Source organism: Mesocricetus auratus, unplaced genomic scaffold (genome assembly GCF_017639785.1).
Source record: "Mesocricetus auratus isolate SY011 unplaced genomic scaffold, BCM_Maur_2.0 Super-Scaffold_100691, whole genome shotgun sequence".
NCBI classification, from domain to species: domain Eukaryota; kingdom Metazoa; phylum Chordata; class Mammalia; order Rodentia; family Cricetidae; genus Mesocricetus; species Mesocricetus auratus.
In genome coordinates, this window is record NW_024429267.1 from 55847711 (window position 1) to 55869037 (window position 21327).

At 57.4% G+C, this 21327-nt stretch overlaps 1 protein-coding gene across 1 annotated transcript; it reads left to right on the forward strand.

Annotated features, from left to right (window-relative positions):
• Positions 1 to 1665: 1665 nt before the first annotated feature.
• On the forward strand, positions 1666 to 21201 carry Vill (villin like). Its single transcript, XM_013122184.3, is given in 21 exon segments — positions 1666 to 1707; positions 6356 to 6427; positions 6554 to 6628; positions 6881 to 7086; positions 8112 to 8220; positions 9377 to 9487; positions 9776 to 9975; positions 10351 to 10429; positions 10514 to 10612; positions 11128 to 11263; positions 11507 to 11607; positions 14852 to 14989; positions 15093 to 15203; positions 15205 to 15252; positions 15772 to 15951; positions 16496 to 16641; positions 18149 to 18293; positions 19986 to 20171; positions 20357 to 20428; positions 20589 to 20834; positions 21023 to 21201. Coding segments are annotated over 20 exon segments (2568 nt in total). The 5' UTR covers positions 1666 to 1707; positions 6356 to 6361; the 3' UTR covers positions 21137 to 21201.
• Positions 21202 to 21327: the final 126 nt, after the last annotated feature.

Here is a 21327-nt window from a genome sequence, read left to right on the forward strand (position 1 = left end):
CACAGCATTTGAGTGGTGGAAGGAGAATCAGTAAGCAGTTCAGGGCCATCCTCAGCTACATAGTGAGTTCAAGGTCAGCCTGGGGGTAAATGAAACCCTGTTTTAGAAAAAAATGAAACAAAAAGGGACTACAAGACATCTAAGTGAGCGGGTAAAGAGGCTTGCCATGGAGCCTAATGGCTTGAGTCTGATCCATCGGGACCCACATAGTAGGAGGAAAGTGTCTACACACACACACACGTACACGTACACATGAACACACACGTATACACACACACACACACGCGTGCGCGCGCGCACACACACACAATGTAATAAAGAGCGAACCAAAGTCCTGCTGGCTGATGTGAGAGGGGAGGATGCAGGGCCAGGGAGGCCACCACAGAGTGTGATTCATGTCACCAACTGGTCAAAGCTGGTTCCCAGAGCAGGGCAATGGTCAGGAAGCCATGTGACTGCCCAGTTCAGTAAGGAGACTGAGTCTAGGTGTGGGGACGGGGGCAGCGGAGACACCAGGGGTCCCTGGTGCTTTTTAACTTTGAGCCTGGAACTTGGAAGAAAAGTAGCAAATTAAGAGAGGCTGTGGAACGCCGGACAGTGGCGGCACACGCCTTTAATCCCAGCACTCGGGAGGCAGAGGCAGGTGGATCTCTGTGAGTTCGAGGCCAGCCTGGTCTACAGAGCGAGTTCCAGGACAGTCTCCAAAGCCACAGAGAAACCCTGTCTCGAAAAACCAAAAAAAAAAAAAATACAAAAAGAGGGGCTGTGGCCTGAGATCCCAAAGAGACACATGGAGAGAGGAAGGGGAAGGTGGTGACAGAACCAGCTGCCCTGGCAACGTGGAAGTGCGGGGACAGGGACCAGCAGATTGGTACGAAGGACACAGAAGGAGTGAAATCACGGGACACGACCGTCAGTCGCAGGTGGAGCCCGACACGAGCAGACCCAGGCGTGCCGTGACCACGGTGACTCAGACACAGAGCTAAACGCGCCTGGTGACACAGGTGCCCCTTCACACACAGGTTAGATGTGCCCAGCATGGTGGCACACATCTGTGACCCCAGCACTCAGGAGACTGAGGCAGGAAGTAGAGCGGGGTGTGTCCTGGGCATTTCTAGAGGGTTCCGTTCCCAGCATTTCGTATCCCATCAGAAGTCACAGGGGGGCAGCCAGGGTGTGGAAGAGATTTCTCTGCTGCAGATTCCCACGATGGGTATCAAGGCTCCCTGGGGAGAGCTCTGCTGGGCAGCCAGCCCGAGATGGAGGTAGGGAGTGGGAGGTGCCCGGAGGCATCCCTGGCTATTTCCTTCTCCTCCTAAAGTGACCTTGATATCACAGATTCACCACAGTGGCCTGAACCCCTGGATCCAAAAGGGGCGGGGTGGGGGTGAGGGTGTTGTTGCCCATCTGAGCTCCCAAGAATAGAAATCAGGATTTTCCTTCTCTACCCCACTGGTCCCCACGAAGTGAGTCTACCAGGCCATGGGAAGGGGGCTGGCTCCCAGGCGGCTTGGTCAATATTTATTGACTGACTAAGTCTGAATGCCCAGTCCACGCTGCACAGAGCACCAGGGTGTGTCCCGTAAGGCAGGAGCTGGGGTTGAGTTACAGTTAGGAGGGAGGGGCAATGGGTAGAGCCTGGTCTCCTGCCAGGTCTCGCACTGCCCAGAGCAGGGTGGAGGCAGGAGCAGGAGCAGTTCCCAGAAGGTAGGCCTGGGCTGGAGGGGGCCTTGGGAACCGGCCGGGGGCAGAGGGGCTGCCCAGAACAGTGGGGCATGGCGGTCCAGGACGTGGGGTCACCCAGAAGGACTGAAGGCTGGCAGGACCGAGGCGTCCCACGGTGAGGACACTGGGTGTAAGGGAAGCCACTGTGGCGAGCCAGTGTGAGAGGAGGAAGGGGCAGCTTGCATGGGAGTGGGACCTCTGTTACCCCCACGGCCGGCTTCCCTGACTCCCCACCCCTCCAGCAGGCTGCGCCCTGCCTCCTGGAAGTTAAGCAAAGAAACCTCAGGGTTTACCCCCAGGTATTCAAGGAGGAAAGTGAGTGGGGGTGGGAGCTCCTGAGGAGGAGGGAACACCTGGGAGGGAGGAGGAACGTCCCGGGAGAGAAGCCGGCAGATGAGATCAGCCTCTGCAGTGGGGTAGAGACCTGGGGGAGGGGTGAAGAGGGAAACCAGTGACCCTGGGGGAAAGGTTTTGCCCGGGAGGGGGGGTCAGAGAGCATGGATGACAACCCCTCTGGGGATGTGCCGGAAGGGAAAAGGGGACATCCAGGTGTGGGGGCCACAGGTGACCCTCCCGAAGGAGGTGCCTTGGGGAAACACGGGGTGTTGACAGAATAAAGGGACCCTGCACTTTAAAGGTCTCCCTCATCTGCCCTAGCAACAGGGATGTGGGTTCCGCCTCAGGTTGCCGCTATGGGTGCCTTCCAAGCCACCCACCCTTGGGGCGGCGCTGCCCCTCCCACCGAAGGCGGCTTAGACACTACTTCCCACTGCCGGTCTGCCTCTCCTCTCCTCTGTGGCCCAGGCTGGGCAGTGATCTTCCCACCGCACGGTGGCCCCCAGGGTTACACGAGCTGGGTGCCTTCCAGCTCTCTTCTGCCTGGGCCTCTGCCTATCTGGGTCCCCTGGTCACTCTCCTGCCACCGGTTTTGCATATAGACTCAGTGCCTTTGCTGAAGGGTCCTGTCGCACGTCGCACAATGACTACAACAGCCGGAGGTGCTGTTAGCACGCCTGGTGGCTCCCTTCCGCGTGTGTCTTAGCCAAGCCTCGGTCAATCAGCAACTCTCTATAAATTTGTCCCGTTCCACGTTGGGAGACCCAGACCCGGGCATGACTCCCCCAGGGCGCAGGAGGCGCGGGCACTGTACTGTGCATGGCTTCCATTAACCCCTCAGCCCACAGCCTCCGCTGGTATGGCTCAGCAGGGACAGCCCCCTGCCCCACCGCCTTTCCAGGACACCTTTGTCCTGTGCCCAGCCCTGGGGGCCCTAGACAAGGGAACATAGACTGTGAGCCACCACCACCACCAGGCCACCACCACCAGGCCACCACCACCAGGCCACCACCACCAGGCCACCACCACCAGGCCACCCACCGATGGGTCTGCAGCTCTCTTACCTCGCCTGTCCCTCTCCCCTGCCACACAGGGCAGCAGATCCTAGAGTCTCTTGCTGTTGATGGGGTAAGGCTGGGATGCCCCTTCAAGAGGAAGGAAGTCACCGCTGCACCAGGGCAACCCCTGTGAGAAACTCCGAACCCAGTGGCTGTGTCTGCCTGTTGAGCAGCCGTGAGGAGAGGCAGCCGCCAGGACTTCAGTTAGACGAGGAAAGTTACACTGAGGAATAGCAGAAACGTCCCCTGCATGCCTGTAGAACCCATGACTGTCCGAGGTTTCCAAAGAGGCAGTGCAGGGAAGCCTCGGCCAGCTGAATGTGAGCGGACAGTGTTGGCAGCACGCCTTCTGTAGCGTCTCTCCTCTCCACAGTCAGAATTACGGAGCGGACCCCAGCACGCCCAGTGGCTGTGTGCAGAGCCTGTGTGCACATTCAGCCCCCTCTCAAGGCTGGATCGGGAAAACATAGGCTTCATTGGCCCAGCCTTCTCCGGTCGCCCGAGCCTGCCTCTTGCTGCAGAATCTGCCACAGGCGTGTGTAGAGTCTCCGCGCTGAGTTGACAGAACGTTTTGTCTTGTTGGTCGTACCTGTAAAGCCGGTACCTGTGTTCACTCTAGATGTCTCTCCACAGTTCCCCTCACTCCCTGGGTGTGAGATTCACTTTTATTCCGGATGCTGACATGCACGCGCGCACAGCTGTACGATGCAGTCCAAACCTCTGTCTAGGTGTCTGTCTGCAAAGATTTGTCTGCTTGTGGTGCCTGCCTCTGTCTAGGAACATCTGTTTCCTCCACAGTAATATTACCAGAACGTTGACGGGCAGTGCTTAATCCCTGAGGGTCCTGCAAGCTAGGCTCAGCCGCCCTTCCTCACAGGCTAACCAGACAGATAATAACGAAAGGGCAGGAAGGAAACTTAACCGATGTGGTCACATTGAGAACAGATAGGGGTCCAGTGACCACCACAACCCCAGTCCTGCTGTCAGGTCTAGCGAATCTCACACACGGGGAGCAAGGGGAACTGTGGAGAGACATCTAGAATGAACACAGGTACCGGCTTTACAGGTACGACCAACAAGACAAAACGTTCTGTCAACTCAGCGCGGAGACTCTACACACGCCTGTGGCAGATTCTGCAGCAAGAGGCAGGCTCGGGCGACGGGAGAAGCCTATGTTTTCCGGATCCAGCCTTGAGAGGGGGCTGAATGTGCATGCACACGGGCTCTGCACACATTAGCAGGACGGCTAGCGCGTCTCTGTCTGTGACCTGATGGTGGCGCCTCCTCCAACTTTGGAACCATGTTCCGCCTATCTGTGCTCTGCAGAGCCTGATTCTCACATGTGATCCCAGGCTCTTTTAAGGGGGCTCTCCCTCTTTACACAGCCTGTCGGAACTGACCTAGGTAGAAACTCCTTCGGCTCGTTCCAGTGGGGAGTTTCTCACGGGACAGGGGTCATGTTTGTCTGGGAACGCCCACGGGCCTCTGCAGATGTCACCGCTGTTTGACCCTCTGCTTCTGTACACTGCTGCTCGTAGTGCACAGGGTTCACCCCTGCTGACAGAGCCCCCCGGCCGTTTCCAAACTGACCTGCATAGCCTGCCCCGTTTGCAGGACCTGGGTTTCCCCTTAGAACCCAGGCCTTCTCCATAACCCGGCCTGTGTCCAGAGTGAACGTGCTTGCAAACAGCCCTGGCTTACCCGTGGCTCAGCCCACGGCTCTACGCCTCTCTGGAGAAGTCAACGCCATCTACAAAACCGGTCTGTACATCCTCTGCAGGCCTGAGAGCCTCAACTCTTCCGCAGACTCCCTGACCTGACTGCAGAATGGGAGTCTTTTTACAGAGCCAACGTCTCTCGGCAAGGCCTGCATGGCTTTCCTCACCCGTTGGCATCGTCTGCCTGCTGGAGCTGTCCTGCATATGAAGCTCCCGCGTATCCTCAGAGCTTGCCCGGGCTTTAAGAGCCCGCCCCTGACTAGGAGGCCTTTCTGTGGCCACAGGTGTGGCCCCAGCCTGCTGAGCCTCTGCGCTGATGCGCTTGTCCATAGCTGCAGACGCTCGCCTTCTACCGGATTCTCTCTCACCCCCCTTAGTTAGCACAGCCTTCCCCAGGCGGCAGAGCTCCCGTGTTTGCAGAGCCTCTCAGCTTCCAGTCTTTGCCTGTTTGACAAGCTTGTCTGACCTTTCCCGGGTAGCGCCTGTGTCTCTCCAAAGCTATCCTTGTATACATGGAGGGCCCCGTTGGAAGAACTCATTTCTCTCTGGAGACTTTGAGTGGCCCAATGCCTCATCGGCCTGCAGAAGGTACGCCTGCGTGTAGAGCCCCTGTCTACACAGCCTGCTGCACTGTGCAGACCCTCTGTCTATTTGCACGCTCGTTCCTGACTTTGTCAGACCTTTCTGTACTTGCTGCCCTTTCCTTGAGGTCAGAACCCGTCTTTCCATACAACACTGAGCCCCATTTCAAGAATCCACCCTTATGTGACTGGATTAGTTCCTTTTGTCATAGTCTAATTTAGCACTGTCTGTACTGACTGTCCCTGGGTCTGTCTAAAAGCTGTCTGCGCCAGGCGGTGGTGGCGCACGCCTCTAATCCCAGCACTCGGGAGGCAGAGGCAGGTGGATCTCTGTGAGTTCGAGACCAAGCCTGGCCTACCGAGCAAGTTCCAGGACAAGCTCCAAAAACAATACAGAGAAACCCTGTCTCGAAAAACCAAAATAATAATAATAAAAAAAAGCTGTCTGCGTGTTTCTTTTTCCTTTCGATTCTTTAGATAAGGTCTCCTGTAACTGGGGCTGGCCTCAAATTCGCTCTGTAGCTGAGGATGACCCTGAACTTCTCGTTCTCCTGCCCCCACTCCTGGGTGCTGGGATTAAAGCCATGCACCGCCATGTCAGTTTCTGTGTGGTGCTGGGGGTCAAACCCAGGTCTCTATACATGCTAGGCAAGCGCTCTGCCGACTGAGCTACACCTGCAGCCCTTTGTGGTCAGTTTCTGGCTCTCCGTCTACAGATGCTGCTAGCTCTGCCCATTGCACAGCATCCCACAGGGTCCCTGTGAGCCGTCACTGTGCCTGTCCTGGTTTGCTGAGGTTGCATGTTTAATGCAAGTTACAGTCTATCATGAAGGCACTTTGGAGAGTTTAGGTGGTGCAAGGACTCTTGTTGGGAGCCTGTGACACAGGTGGCCAGAGGTTGGTATCCAACGTTTGCCTCCCCATCACCCTTGCCCAGCCCAGGATGGACACCAAGCAGGACCTCCCAGTCATCCACAGCCACGGAGCACTCCAAATATGGATTACTGAGGTGAGGGGACACGGAGCAGTGTCACCACCCCTTCCCTTCTCCCCTCTAGAGCTCCGTCCTCCACCCTGTCTCTGGGAGTCACGGGCAGAGGTCCCTAACTTGTTACTTGGCAACCTCTTCTCTCAGAACCTAAAGATGCTGCCACTGCCTGAGAGGGATCATGGGAACTTCTTTGAGGAATGTTGCTATGTCATCCTCCATGTGAGTCGATTGGGGGTCTTTCTGAGTAGAAGAAACTCAGGCCTGGAGACAAACTCTGTCTTGAGATCAAAAGCCCGCATACCGTATCCACCCGCAAGGGGCTGCTGCCTTGAGGCCTTCCGGTCTCCATTTCCCCTCGTAGCCCCTGTCCAAGCTCCTGCCCACTGGCTCCCTGATCACTGGCTCCACCTCATCCTCCAACATCCTCAAGCCGGGCCCCTCCCCACACATACACAAATGCCTGGACCCTAGGTCCCTCAGAACCCGAAGGCTACCCCGGGAGGGTCCCGCGACCTGCACTACTGGATCGGAAAGGAGGCCAGCACAGAGACCCAGAGGACCGCGGTCACCTTTGTGCAGCGACTACAGGAGGACCTAGGAGACCAGACGGTGCTACACCGAGAGTCACAGGGCCATGAGTCAGACTGCTTCCACAGCTACTTCCACTCTGGAGTCATGTGAGTGCCGAGAGAGCTGGGGACAGAGAGAGGGCACAGAGAGGGGGCACAGGCTGGCGAGGGTAACGCCAGCCACCCCGAGATAATGGCTTCTCCTTGGCTGAATGGCATATGCACATGTGTGTGTGTCCCCACATGTATGTGTGTGTACATGTATGTATGTGCCCACATGTATGTGTGTGCATGTATGTGCGTGCGCACATGTATGTGTGTATGTGTATATGCCCACATGTATGTGTGTGCACATGTATGTATGTGTATGTGCGTGTGTGTATACATATGTGTGTATGTACTTTGTTAGGATATGTAAGCTCACATACATTGCACTCATCTCAAGCACATAATTCAGTGGTTTAAGATGTGTGCAACCACACATGCTGGTACAAGTGTCTCTTTTGCTTCAGGTTTAGTTTTATTTGTTTGGTTTTTGTTTTGGTTTTCAAGACAGGGTTTCTCTTTGTAGCTCTGGCTGTCCTGAAACTTTCTGTGTGTCACCACCACCAAGTATTTTTTTTAATTGTCACATTTTAGAATGAAAACAATTTAGCTAAGTAAATCATTTTTGTTTCGTATCCCTGGGTTGAATATTTGTATACAGTGCAAACAAGTCTGTGTATATATGAAAAAATATGCTACCCCATGCATGTCCTGTAGATGGGCATGCATGTAGATGGGCGTGCATGTAGATGGGCGTGCACGTAGGTGGGCGTGCACGAAGGTGGGCGTGCATCCCTGAATATCTATGTCCGTGGCACAGATGTGCCCCTCCATGCACTCACATCTAGTCTCGCCTGGGTAGAAAGTACGTGTGAAATTCCAAGTGCACCCCAGGCTGCACAGTTCTACATGCTAATGAGCACTGCACACTTTTGCCTCATGTGCTCACACATGCACATGCTCACATGCACATGTATTACACAGACACACACCATCCCCACACATACTTACACACGTGCATATGCTCACCCCACACTGGTTCCTGCACAAGGTGTGTTCTCATTCACGGGTCCCTATCCTTTCCTCAGCTACAGGAAGGGAGGCCGAGCCTCTGCTCTCAAGCACGCGGAGACCAACATATTCAATGTCCAACAACTGCTCCACATCAGGGGAAGGAAGCATGTGTCTGCCACCGAGGTGAGGGCAGCCGGGGACACCGTCTTACACCCCCCCCCCCACTCACACAGGCTGAGTATCCCGAAGCATAAGAAAGTGCAGGAGTTGGCGGAGAACGTGGGGAGTGTGTGGAACAATGAGCTACAGCTCCCCAATGGCCTGTCTCCCTGAGTAAGGAGGCAGGAGGCAGCCTTGGGCTCCTGGCCCCATCTCAGCCCTGCTGCTGGCCCCTGTCTTTCCTCGTGTCTCCTGTCTCATGGGTGCCTCACGGATGTGGGCGGAGGAGGCAGGAGCAGCTGTGCACTGTGCCCTTGAAGGCAGCATGACGGGAGTGTGCATAGCCTCACACTTTCTCTCACATGCATGCACGCACACACACATGCACACACGCATGCACACTCACACACACACACATGCACACACACATGCACACACACATGCACACGCACACATACCCCGTACTCTAGTCCAGGCAGCGTCCCTCTTTCATAACTTAACACAACGCAGACTTTACTTTTACACGCCAGGGAATTAGCAGAGGAGCAAGACACTCGGCTTGTGGCCAGAGTTAGACGCAGTGAGCATTCGCCTTCAGTGAGGATGGTGGCTCCTTAGTTATGCATCCACAGTCAGCCAAGCTTGTGGCAGCCCCGTGATGTACACGGTCCTTCCCAGGGTTTGCACCGTCACCCCACAGAGTCCCGGTCATGTGGAGACGCACATTCTGTAGCCCTTGGTTTGTCTTATTATTCCACGGTCATTATTTAGTGTCCTCAAAATGTGTGTCTCCATAATTGTCCTTATGCGCCATTACACACTGTCACTACCCAGGCACGTACATACTGTCACCATGAGTACACACTTTTGTTCATACATGATGTGTCCCGTATATGCACATGTGTATGTTCATACAGAGATAAGCAATTATCTATGCTCCACCTCTGTATAGCCACGTGGAAGGTCACATGTGGCTACGAAATACATGCCTGCGTGCTGTGACAGGTGCTGTCTCTCTCTCTCTCACACACACACACACACATGCACACACACGCACACATGCACAGCTGCACACAGCCTCATGCCTACAAGCGACACACCCTGCCTTGCCCCTCCCCCTGCCTGTGGTGCTGGTGGTCTGACGCCTTTCCCTTCCACACCTCTCTCCTGGCTCCGGAAGGTGGCCCTGTCCTGGAACAGCTTTAATAAAGGGGGCATCTTCCTGTTGGACCTGGGCAAGGTGATGATCCAGTGGAATGGACCCCAAACCAGCGTTTCTGAGAAATCACGGGTCAGTGCCTGCCCTAAGAGCTGGGAGCGCAGGGCTTGGGGAGGGGTAGCCCTCCAGGTGTCCATCATCTGGCCACCCCAAGAGGTAGCGGGCTCTCTGCTTCAATCCAGCAGGCATCCGTTAGGCACAGGCTAAGTTCAGACGCGCCACTGGCGGTAGACCTGGGAACACTGGGATGGCAGCACGCCAGTTCTCCAGTCCCTAGCCCCATGCCTATGGGCACCGAGCGGTGATACGGGAGACCTGGGCTGGGCTCTGCGTGGATGACTGTTGGGCCCTCTCCCGCAGGCACTGGCCCTGACTTGCAGCCTCAGGGATAGGGGACGTGGTGGCCGTGCCCAGATCCGTGTGGTGGATGACGAGAACGCAGCCACCGACCTCATGCCCATCATGGAGGCTGTGCTGGGCCGCAGATCAGGCAGCCTGAGTGCGTCTGTGCCCAACAGCAGTGTTAGCCAGCGGCAGAAGGCCAACGTCCGTCTCTACCAGTGAGCAGAACCCGGGAGGGCACGGGGAGACTGAGGGGGCCAGGGCTGTGTGTCTGTCACTGAAACAACATCTCTGCAAAACCCTCTAGTGAAAGCACGGAGGTCTCTGGGCAGGTCATGTGAGGTGTTGGGCCTGCATGGTACGCACTCTTGCGTGGTGTGTGGTAGCGTGGGTGAGAAGAAGCCCATAGTACAGATGGGGAGACTGAGGCCCTGTGAGGGTCAAGGAGCCACCTAAGCCTCAAGCAAGGGGCACAATAATTGAGTTCACAGCTCATGACTTCAGTCTCTGGGAAACCAGAGGAGTTCAAGGGCACTGGGATGGCGTAGGCCAGGAAGAGGCCCGCTGTCCACATCTGGATGCCTGTCCCCCAGTGTTAGCGAGAAGGGAATGGACCTGATAGTCCAAGAATTGGCCACTCGCCCACTGACCCAGGACCTCCTGCAAGATGAAGTAAGGAAAGCCTGTACCTAGTATCCCACCCTTCCCCCACCTTACAACCCCAGTCCCCGCTGACCAGACTCACGCTTTTCCTAGGGCTGCTATCTCCTGGACCAGGGTGGCTTCAAGATCTACATGTGGCAGGGACGAAAGTCCAGCCCCCAGGACAAGAAGGCTGCATTCAGCAGGGCTGTGGTGAGGTCCTGAGGCCCCTACAGGGAGGCAAGACAGGTCTGGTACAGGATGTCCTGCCTGGGGTCTAAGGGGAGAAGTGGCTGCTCCCCTGGAACGTCTTTATCCTGGGGTCAGGAAGTAAGCGTGTCTACCCTGGAAACCTTGCATGGGAGGGCAGATTCCTGACACCCAAAACATCCCATGTGAAGGACTTAGCCTGGTCTTGAGGCCTGAGAGCCTTCTGCACTGGGGGTGGGGAGCAGAGGAGGCCTATGGGGCTGTAGGGTATGCCATGGCCAGCCCTTCACCCTGCCTACCCTCAGAGACGGCGGAGGATCAGTAGTGAGGGGGCCGGCTTGTTAAACGGGTCTCCCGTTTAGTTTAATTAATGCAGCTCAGAGCTTGCTGCCCTGGTAGCCACAGCTTGGGGGGGGTGTTTCTGGGGGTTGAACATAGCTGGAGGGTGGTATTTCTGGGGGTTGAACGCAGCGTAGAGCCCTTGAGCCACAGGCCCGCCTGACAGAGCTGTGTCCCAGGGCTTCATCCAGGCCAAGGGCTACCCAGACTACACCCAGGTGGAGGTGGTGAATGACGGCGCGGAGCCCACCGCCTTCCAGCAGCTGTTCCGGGCGTGGTCGAAGGAGCTGGATGGGAAAAAGCACAGAGGGAAAAGTGAGTATGGGGAGGGGTGCAGGGGTGGAGCCTGGGGCGTGGGCAGACCTGGAAGGGACCGGAGGCCGATGTGGATGCTTGGATGCTTGGGGGGGGCGGAACAGGTCAGGACCACAGCTGGGTGGGTGAGGATGAGAAGGAGGAGGGTGTGGCCAGCCCCTGTGAGATGGTGAGGAGTGAGTGGGCCCGTGACCCACTGGACCACTGAAGAATGTCGTCACTGACTCTAAGCCCCCCACGCAGGCAGACTGCTGCAGGCGAAACTGGACACCGGCGAGCTGCACACCCAGCCTGAGCTGGCGGCCCAGCTCAGAATGGTGGATGACGGCTCTGCGCAGGTGGAGGTGGGGACGCTGGCGCGGGTGCGTCAGTGTGAGCACGGGGTGGGCAGTGTGAGCACGGGGGCAACAGTGTGAGCACGGGGTGTCAGTGTGAGCACGGGGTGTCAGTGTGAGCACCCAGGGTGTCAGTGTGAGCACGGGGCGTCAGTGTGAGCACGGGGGTGTCAGTGTGAGCACGGGGTGGGCAGTGTGAGCACGGGGCGTCAGTGTGAGCACCGGGTGTCAGTGTGAGCACGGGGGCAGCAGTGTGAGCAGGGGGCGTCAGTGTGAGCACGGGGGGCAGCAGTGTGAGCAGGGGGTGTCAGTGTGAGCACGGGACATCAGTGTGAGCACAGGGTGGGCAATGTGAGAACGGGACGTCAGTGTGAGCACAGGGTGTCAGTGTGAGCACAGGGTGGGCAGTGTGAGCACGGGGTGTCAGTGTGAGCACGGGACGTCAGTGTGAGCACAGGGTGGGAAATGTGAGAACAGGACGTCAGTGTGAGCACAGGGTGGGCAGTGTGAGCACGGGGTGTCAGTGTGAGCACAGGGGTGTCAGTGTGAGCACGGGGCGTCAGTGTGAGCACAGGGAGTCAGTGTGAGCACGGGGCGTCAGTGTGAGCATGGGGTGGGCAGTGTGAGCTCGGGGTGTCAGTGTGAGCACGGGGGTGTCAGTGTGAGCACGGGGGTGTCAGTGTGAGCGTCAGTGTGAGCACGGGGTGTCAGCGTGAGCGTCAGTGTGAGCACGGGGTGTCAGTGTGAGCACGGGGTGTCAGTGTGAGCACGGGGGCGGCAGTGTGAGCAGGGGGCGGCAGTGTGAGCACGGGGGTGTCAGTGTGAGCACGGGGCGTCAGTGTGAGCACAGGGTGGGCAGTGTGAGCACGGGGCGTCAGTGTGAGCACGGGGCGTCAGTGTGAGCACAGGGTGTCAGTGTGAGCACGGGGTGGCAGTGTGAGCACGGGGCGGCAATGTGAGCACAGGGACGGCAGTGTGAGCACGGGGCGTCAGTGTGAGCACGGGGCGTCAGCGTGAGCACGGGGCGTCAGCGTGAGCACGGGGCGTCAGTGTGAGCACGGGGGTGTCAGTGTGAGCACGGGGTGGCAGTGTGAGCACGGGGCGGCAGTGTGAGCACGGGGACGGCAGTGTGAGCACGGGGGTGTCAGTGTGAGCACGGGGGTGTCAGTGTGAGCATCAGTGTGAGCACGGGGTGTCCGTGTGAGCGTCAGTGTGAGCACGGGGTGTCAGTGTGAGCACGGGGCGTCAGTGTGAGCACGGGGCGTCAGTGTGAGCACGGGGGTGTTAGTGTGAGCAGGGGTTGTCAGTGTGAGCACAGGGCGTCAGTGTGAGCACGGGGCGTCAGTGTGAGCACGGGGCGTCAGTGTGAGCACGGGGCGTCAGTGTGAGCACGGGGGTGTTAGTGTGAGCAGGGGTTGTCAGTGTGAGCACGGGGCGGCAGTGTGAGCACGGGGGCGGCAGTGGTTGACCGGGGGTGAAGTGGAGGCAGAGGTCACGCTTGTAGACCCAGCACTGTGCGTGAATGTCAGGAGCTCAAGGCAACCCTGAACTGCGTGAGACACTGCCTCAACGGCTAGAACGACCGGGAACAAGTGAGTGTTCACCCACACACAACCAGGGCTGTCTTCAGGGAAACAGAAACGTACACGCCCACCCTCCAGCAGCTGGCTCAGGCAGTGATCCCAAACCACACAGCGAGCGCCATGGTCGCTCACTCACAGACACACAGCTTGACAACACCTGGACAGTGACACAGGTGCACAGTCACACAAAACACTGCCCCAACACACCTAACCCCTAACACACTGTCATAAGCCCCCATCTGCCCCAACACACCTAACCCCTAACACACTGTCATAAGCCCCCATCTGGCCTCAGACCAGCGTTCTCATACTGACCTGTTGGACTCGTAAGGCAGAACCCTTAGTTCCCTCAAGCCTGTTGTTAAGACTTAAAATGGAGGCAGAGATGTGGTCTGATCTGGCCCCCAAGCTGGTGTGGGGTGCCGTGAACTTAGGGGAACAAGGCTACTGAGTCTTGGCAGGGACGCGGGAGGGGGGGTGGAGTCTAAATTCTGTAGGTCAGCCGAGGTCAGAGAAAATGGACGTTCTGCCTACATTTGCCCTTGTAGGGATGACCAGAAGTGATGGGTGAGAAGAGATGGAGAGAGGAGGATAAGGGGGACAGAGAGAAAGAGGAAGACACGGGGAGTGGGTGGGGAGATTGGGAAAGCAGGGGTGAGAGGAGACAGAAGGGGGGATGGGGGAAGCACAGGGGGGGAGAGCCTCACTCCCAAGGTGAGTGTACCTTTGGGGAGGTTTTGGTCCCGGTAGCCTTTTCAGAAAAGCATGGGTTTCTGATGTGCTGGCTATAGCGGAGGTCTCCTGGTGGGAAGGGCTGGGCTTAGAATAGCCACGTGCCAACCTGCCCAGACCTGGACTCCTTCCACCAGTTCTCTCCGGTTCTAAAGCTGAGGTGGCTCCCACGGCAACAGCCATCACTCAGACAAAGTGAGCAAGGGCTTCCACCTCAGCCTTGGTTGGGCGTTGGTTTCCTGTTTGTTAGACGGGGTCTCACATGTCCCAAGCTGGCCTCAAACTCACTATCTAGTCCAGGCTGACCTTGAACTTCTCATTCTCCTGCCTCGCCTCGCCAGTGCCAGGATCACAGGGGGAACCCCAGTGTTTTGCACGATAGACAAGCACTTGACCAACTGGAGCATGCCAGGGTGTTCGTTTTTTGTTCAATCAGGGTTTTGCTTTTGTTTTATTTCTGGGTTTTGTTGTTGCTAATGACACTTTAAAGAAAAAAAAGGAAATGTCCCCTCCAGAGTGCCAAGGACTGTCTTCCAGCCTGGCTGCCGCTCTCCTGAACTGAGCACAGCATCTCTGTGCCTGCAGGAGGAGTGCTGTCTGCCCCTCACGGGAGCTGTAGCCGCTGGGGTCCAGACTGGGGTGGCCACGGGCCAGGAGCTGGATTCATCGTGCAGCCTTTAGTCTTTTACTTATTTCCCCAGGTGCAGGATGCAAACTAAGTCTGGGCTGAGAGCAGCAAAGGCGGGGGGGGGGTCCTGAGGTCTGCGGGGGGGTGGGGCGAAGGGTCGCTCACATGTCCAGTTTGAAGCAGGGAGGGCACAGAGCCGGGCAAGCCGCTTGCTGGCACGGGCAAGCCGACGAGAGCTTTCCGGCTGGACACCGATGGGTAGGCGGCTGCGGGTAAGGTTCATCCGTGCCCACGGGTTCCTTGCTCTCAGGTGTGGTGCATCCAGGACTTCCAAAGGCAGCCCGTGGACCCCAAGCACCATGGCCAGTTGTGCTCAGGAAACTGCTACCTTGTCCTCTACACATACCAGGCACTGGGCCGTGTCCAGTACATCCTGTATCTGTGGCGGGTATGTCCACCTGCTGGGGGATCTGATGCCTTCCAGACCAAGACCTCGAATCTGAGAATGGGAGAGGAAACCCCAGGCCATTATTGTTCCCTCCCTGCTGCAGGGCCACCAGGCCACCATAGAAGACGCCAAGGCCCTGGACCGAAATGCTGAGGAGTTGGACGTTGCCTACCAGGGAGCACTGGTGCAGGCTCATGTGACCATGGGCAGAGAGCCCCCCCCACTTCCTAGCCATCTTCCAGGGGCAGCTGGTGGTCTTCCAGGTAGGGCCCACGTTGGGCTTTCCATCCCTTTGGCACAGGGGCTGGAGACAGGGCCCCATTGGTCAGGCGCTCGTCTTGCGAGCTCGTGGCTTCCACACCTACATAAAGACACTGGGCGTGAGGCTGCATGCTCATGATCCTAGGCCTGGGGAAGTCAAGATGGGCGGGGGGGGGGGGGGGCGGATTCCTGGAGCTCGATGGCTAGCCTAATTGGTGAGCTCCGGGCCAGTGGGAGACCTCATCTCAGAGGACAGCATTCCTGAGAATGAAATTCTGACAACACAGGGCCTTTCGTGAGCATGCCATGGTGGCAGGCACATGCTCTGGGCCCTCTTAGATGGCGCGACAAGTCTAATTAGAAAGTTTTACCGTCCTACGGACAGGACTGCCACGGCCCGCACTCAAAGGGCCAGAGGACAGTGGTGGCCTTAGTTCGGAAGCAGCTTGCTCACCACTAGGACAGGGAGGTGGCCCCCAGGAGCCCTTGCCTCAGCCGGAGGCCCTGCCTTCTTCTTCCAGGGGAGTGCAGGTAGCAGAGGGCAGAGGCCGCCAGTCTCCACCACGAGGCTGTTCCACGTGCAAGGGACTGACAGCCGCAACACCCGAACCATGGAGGTGCCAGCCCGCGCTGCCTCCCTAGCCTCCGGCGACATCTTCTTTGTGATCACAAAGGGTGCCGGCTACCTCTGGTTTGGGAAGGTACCTGTGGGTCACCACTTGGGAAGGCGGAACTAGGTCAGAGATGGGTCCCCTCCACCCGAATGCAGACTTGAAACCCAGCCGGACACAGGCCAGCGGGATGGCGTGAAGTGTCCCAGGGACCCTGACAGTACTAGGGGAATTTTCACAGTCGCAAGTGGACTGACTGGGGTTCCTCAGGTCAGAGGCGTGCCTGGCTCTGGCTGCCTCCCTCCCTACTCGGGGACTTTTCCCAAGCCTCTCTGGGGAAGGGAGAGGTCCAGTCTTTGCTTGTGGGTTTTTGGTTGTTGCTGTTTTTCTCATCTTTAGCATAAACCGCAAGTGAGTCCCAAGCCTGGGTGTCCCTCATTCACACGCAGGACCCAGAGAGAGTCATGGGGTCACAGCTGGGGAAGCTGACAGGGAAAACGCCTTGCTCACAGGGGCCTCACCCACAGCTTAGCCTCCCTTGGCTCAGGCCCAGCTCCCCACAGGCTCCCCCACCCTCCCTGGGGGCTGGAGGTGAAGGGCCCTCGCGGGGTTTGACCCAGCCTCTGCTTGCCAGGGCTGTAATGGGGACCAGCGGGAGATGGCGCGGATGGTGGCCGCTGTCTTCACAGGACATAACATGGAAACGGTGCTGGAGGGTCAGGAGCCTCCCCACTTCTGGGAAGCCCTCGGAGGCCGGGCCCCCTATCCCAGCGTCCAGAGGTAACAGGATCACCAGAGAATATGTTTATCTCGAGGAGAAACTGAGGCCCGGAGATGGGTGACTGGTGAAGGCCACACAGAGAGCTGGAAAGATAAGCCTAGAACTGCGGGACTCTCAGTCCCCCGTCTGCAGAGCCACAGGGCTGAATGCACCTTCAAGTCTCCAGCCCTTAGTGACTTGGATGGGGAAAATGCCAGGGCAAAAGGGAGAGATGGCGCCCTCTGCTGGCAGAATCCACTTCCTGCATTGCCTCTGAGGGCAATCCCCAAACCACAGGATTAGTGGATAAGGGGTACATAGGAGATGAGGGCAGGGTAAGAACCCCAGGGTAGCGGGAGCCACCTCCCTCAGTGCCTCCCTCCAACCAAGTCTCCTGGGTTCCCACACAGCAGGCTTTCTTTTGGGACACCAACCAGCCCCCAAATCATGACACAGGGACTTGCTATTTGTTATAAATGCTCGGCCCTATCTTAGCTCTTATTTTAATCTGTTTATCTACATTTTGCCTCTGGGCTTTTTGCCTTCCTTTCTTTCTTCCCTTCCTCCCTCCCTCTCTCTTTTCTTTCTGTATGTCCTATTTTCCTGCTTCTCGTGTCTGTCTGTCTGTCTGTCTGTCTGTCGCCTGGCTTCTGGCTCTGGGCGTGTCCCTCTCTTTCTCCCTCGTTCTCTTCTTTATTGAGCCTAGATTTCTCCCCCTACTTCTGCTCTCTGCCCACCAACCCTATCCCTCTCCTGCCGTTCAGCATTTTATCAGAACAACCGGGTGCCTTAGGCAGGCAAGGTGAAACACACTCAACCCATCTTTACACAATTAAACACGTGCAAAACATCTTTACACAATCAAACACACACAAAACATCTTTACACAATTAAACATACACAACCCATCTTTACACAGTTAAACACACTCAACCCATCTTTATACAATTAAACACACGCAAAACATCTTTACACAATCAAACACATGCAACCCATCTTTACACAATCAAACACACGCAAAACATCTTTACACAATTAAACACACGCAGCATGAACAAATGCAACACACCTCTCCGTCACTAGCAAAGGCAGCAGAAGCAAATGCAATGCATCTTTACACAGTTAAATGCTCTACAACACTCCCACACCTGCTCCCCTCCTTCCTCCCTGGACCTGAGGCTGGGTCCTGACTTAGCTGGGTGCAGGTGACTCCCATTCTAGGGAGGGCAGGGCCTCAGCTCGGCTTCTCCCACTAGGTCTGGGGTCGCCTCCTCCGGTGCCTACCCAGATATATCTGTGGAGCAGCTGGCAGATTTCCAGTCTCCTGCTCTGCTTGTCCCTTGAGAGAGAGGGACCCTGGCCCAGAGCAGGCTCTCCTAGAGACACTCAAAGGTCAGATGAAGCCCAGAGGAAGGCCCGAGGCTCCTGACCCAAAGAAACTGCTTTCCCTGGGGTAGGGGCAAAGGCACCCATGCCAAGGGCCAGCGTGGCCCAGACTGTACCCCCAACAGCCCCTCCTCTGGCCAGGCTCCCCGAGGAGGTCCCCAGCATCCAGCCCCGACTGTTTGAGTGCTCCAGTCCCTCTGGCTGCCTGGTCCTCACGGAAGTGGTGTACTTCGGCCAAGAGGACTTGGACAAGCATGACATCATGTTACTAGACACCTGTCAGGAGGTGAGGCAACCACTCCAGCTTGGCAGGACTGGGGGAAGAATGCAGGGTGTGCCTGCACCAGGGTAGCTGGGTGTGAAGGTGAGCTCAGCCTGTGACCCATAGTTGCCACGGACTGAGAGTCTGGGTGTGACAGTAAAACCACAGCGTACTAGGAACACGAGTTGGGCTGTGCGTGATTATGACGGTGCACATGCTGTGTGCGATACTGTGTGTCCCGTGATGACTCCACGTGGCTGAGGGCCTGCGGCTGACCGGATGGCAGTAGCGGTAAGTGGGCAGACTGACTGGATAGCAGCATGACGCAGATGGTTCTTCTTCGCACCTGGACGTTTGACTGAGTGCTTACGGCCGTGTGTTAGGCAGACCATGCTGGCGATTGTGTGGCCCAGTACCAGCCAGCTGTGACCGGTGACGCTGCATTCACACGCGTGAAAGGGAAAGAGGGAACGCGTGATCGGCTGCTGGTGTGACTGAGCAGCTGTGTCTGCTGTGAGACAGCATGTGTAACCAGCCAGGCGTGCACGACAGCTAAGCAGACGTGACCGTGTCTCCGTGCAGACACTGCGATGGTGGTGGGTGACGGTGCGTGGCCGTGACTGCCCGCCTGGCCTGATGGCCGTGGACAATGGGGTCTTTGTAGCTGTGAGAGTGCCTGCACGTGTGTGTTTGTGCATGCACCACTACGTGTGTGAGACTGTGTGTCGCTGTGTGTATGCATGTGTGTATGTGTGTGTGACTATGTGTGGTACTGTCTGAGTTCTGAGGAGGGCGAGCTCTTATTTCACTCAGAGAAAACCCAAGCCCAGACCCCATCCTCGCTCTCCCCGACCTCACAGCTGACCCCATTACCTAGCCAGCCCCTCTCTAATCAAATCTCCCCGGATTCCACCTCGCTGCTCTTTTCCCAGCCACGGGGGCCTCTTGCTGTCCCCTGAGCGTGCCAGGGACATCCCACCTTAGGCCTTGGCGCTGATCCTTCATTTTCTCCCGAGACATATCTGGGGCTTGCTTTCCCACGAAGGCTCTGTGGGTGGAGGTTTTCCTCAAATCTTTGTATTTCATTTGAGACAGTCTGCTTTGAGCTCACGATGTAACCGGAGCCTCCTCTGGTCTGATTCCACCTCCCGAGTGCTGGGATTCCAGTCTGCCCTACCCCACTCCCGAGTGCTGGGATTCCAGTCTGCCCTACCCCGCTCCTGTGTGTGGCGCCGGGGTCGACCCAGGACGTGGCTAAGCAATCACTATTGAATAGTAACCACTCGTCCGTTCCCCCCCCCCCCGCCAGGCCCTCCTTTTTTTTGAGGCAGGGTCTTGTGTTGCCCAGGCTAGCCTCAACCTCCCTCTGTAGCCCGAGTTTGGGCTTGAACCAATCCTCTTTCCTCCACCTTGCCAATGCCGTCCTTCCGGACGTCTGCCACGGTACCCGGTGCAGGGATGCTGGCTTGGATCCCTTCGCTGCTGAGCTCTTACTCCTAGCACATGCTAGTGCTACGTAACTATATTAGACGCATGTGTGTGTGCCTGTGACAGCCAGGGTTCGTGGGTGCGGGGCATCTCCACTTGCTGGGTGAGTTTCCTTGGCTAGGCCTATGCACGCAAGGGTTCTGACCATCTGAACGTGGCGCAGGGAGGAGGTGGCTGAGTCAGGGAGCCCCTCCGCCTGTTCAAGCCCAGGCTTCCTCTGTGGCGCAGGTCTTCCTGTGGCTTGGGGAGGACGCCGGTGAACGGAAGAAGGAGGCAGTGGCCTGTGGCCATGAGTACCTGAGAACTCATCCAGCAGAGAGGAGCCTGGACACGCCCATTGTTCTGGTCAAGCAGGGCCACGAACCTGCCACCTTCACTGGGTGGTTTGTCACCTGGGACCCCTACAAGTGGACGGTGAGGCTTAACACCCCTCCCTCATCTTCATCAGGGCGGGGAGGGAGCGCTGGAAGAGGCCCTCCTGGGCTGAGGATCCCCGAGTCGGGGGAGAGAAACCTATCTTGTCCTTTAGGCCCCTGCCCGGCCTCCAGGGAGCTCCTTTCCTTGCCAGTCCCGATAACAGCCCCAACTCCTGTCCCCAGAACAACCAGTCCTATGAGGAGGTAGTGGAGAGATGCCTGGGACCAGTGTCTGCCATCTCTGAGATAACAGCAGTAAGTTCCCCTGGCAGCCCCAGATAGTGGTCTGGGTTCAGATGGGCCAGAGGCAGAGGGCCCGGGGGTTCAGATGGTGCCAAGAGGCTGCGGGTTCAGTGTGATCTCTAGTGGGTGCCTGTCCTCCGTCTTCCAAACCATGAGGCTTCTCTCTGGACAGGAAGTGCATAACTTCCAGCTAACTCGATGGCCTGCTGATAATAAGGCTGGTCCCTCAACCCTACTGGCCTTCAAGGGTTCCCAGGACAGCCCAGAGAACGATCTGGAGCTGGGCCTTGGCGTTGATGGCAAGAACCCCAGCATAAGCCCCAGCGGCTCAGCGGTCAATGGGAGCCTGCCCCGGGAAAGGCTGATGTACCAGGCCGTGGAGGACCTGCCGCAGGGTGTGGACCCTGCCCGCAAGGAGGTGGGTGCCGCGGCGCTGGCCTGCAACCTAACTCTGCTCTGGAGGATCCCAGGGTTCCCAGCCCCAAAGGACAGGCAGTGAGCAGCCTGGAGAGGTGTAGAATGGATGTCACCTCTGGGTGGCACGGGAATCTGGGCCCCAGTAACTCCCTTCCCTCCCCACCGCCACCCCTACCCCCCCGCCCCCAGTTCTATCTCTCAGACTCTGACTTTCAAGACATCTTTGGGAAGTCCAAGGAGGACTTCTACAGCATGGCCAAGTGGAAGCAGCAGCAGGAGAAAAAGAGGCTGGGCCTCTTCTGAGCCGGGGACCCCGAGTCTCCTCCTGGAATAACTCCCCCCTTCTCAATAAAAGTCAGTGGCTGGTGTCAGGTGTGGCCTGTGTGTTGTCTGGTGGAGTCCCCTTATCAGCAGCAGGACCCCGTGGTACTCTGGGCCATATCCCCCTCCATGGCAAGGGTTCCTTCAGACTGCTCATTCCAAGTGACCCCATG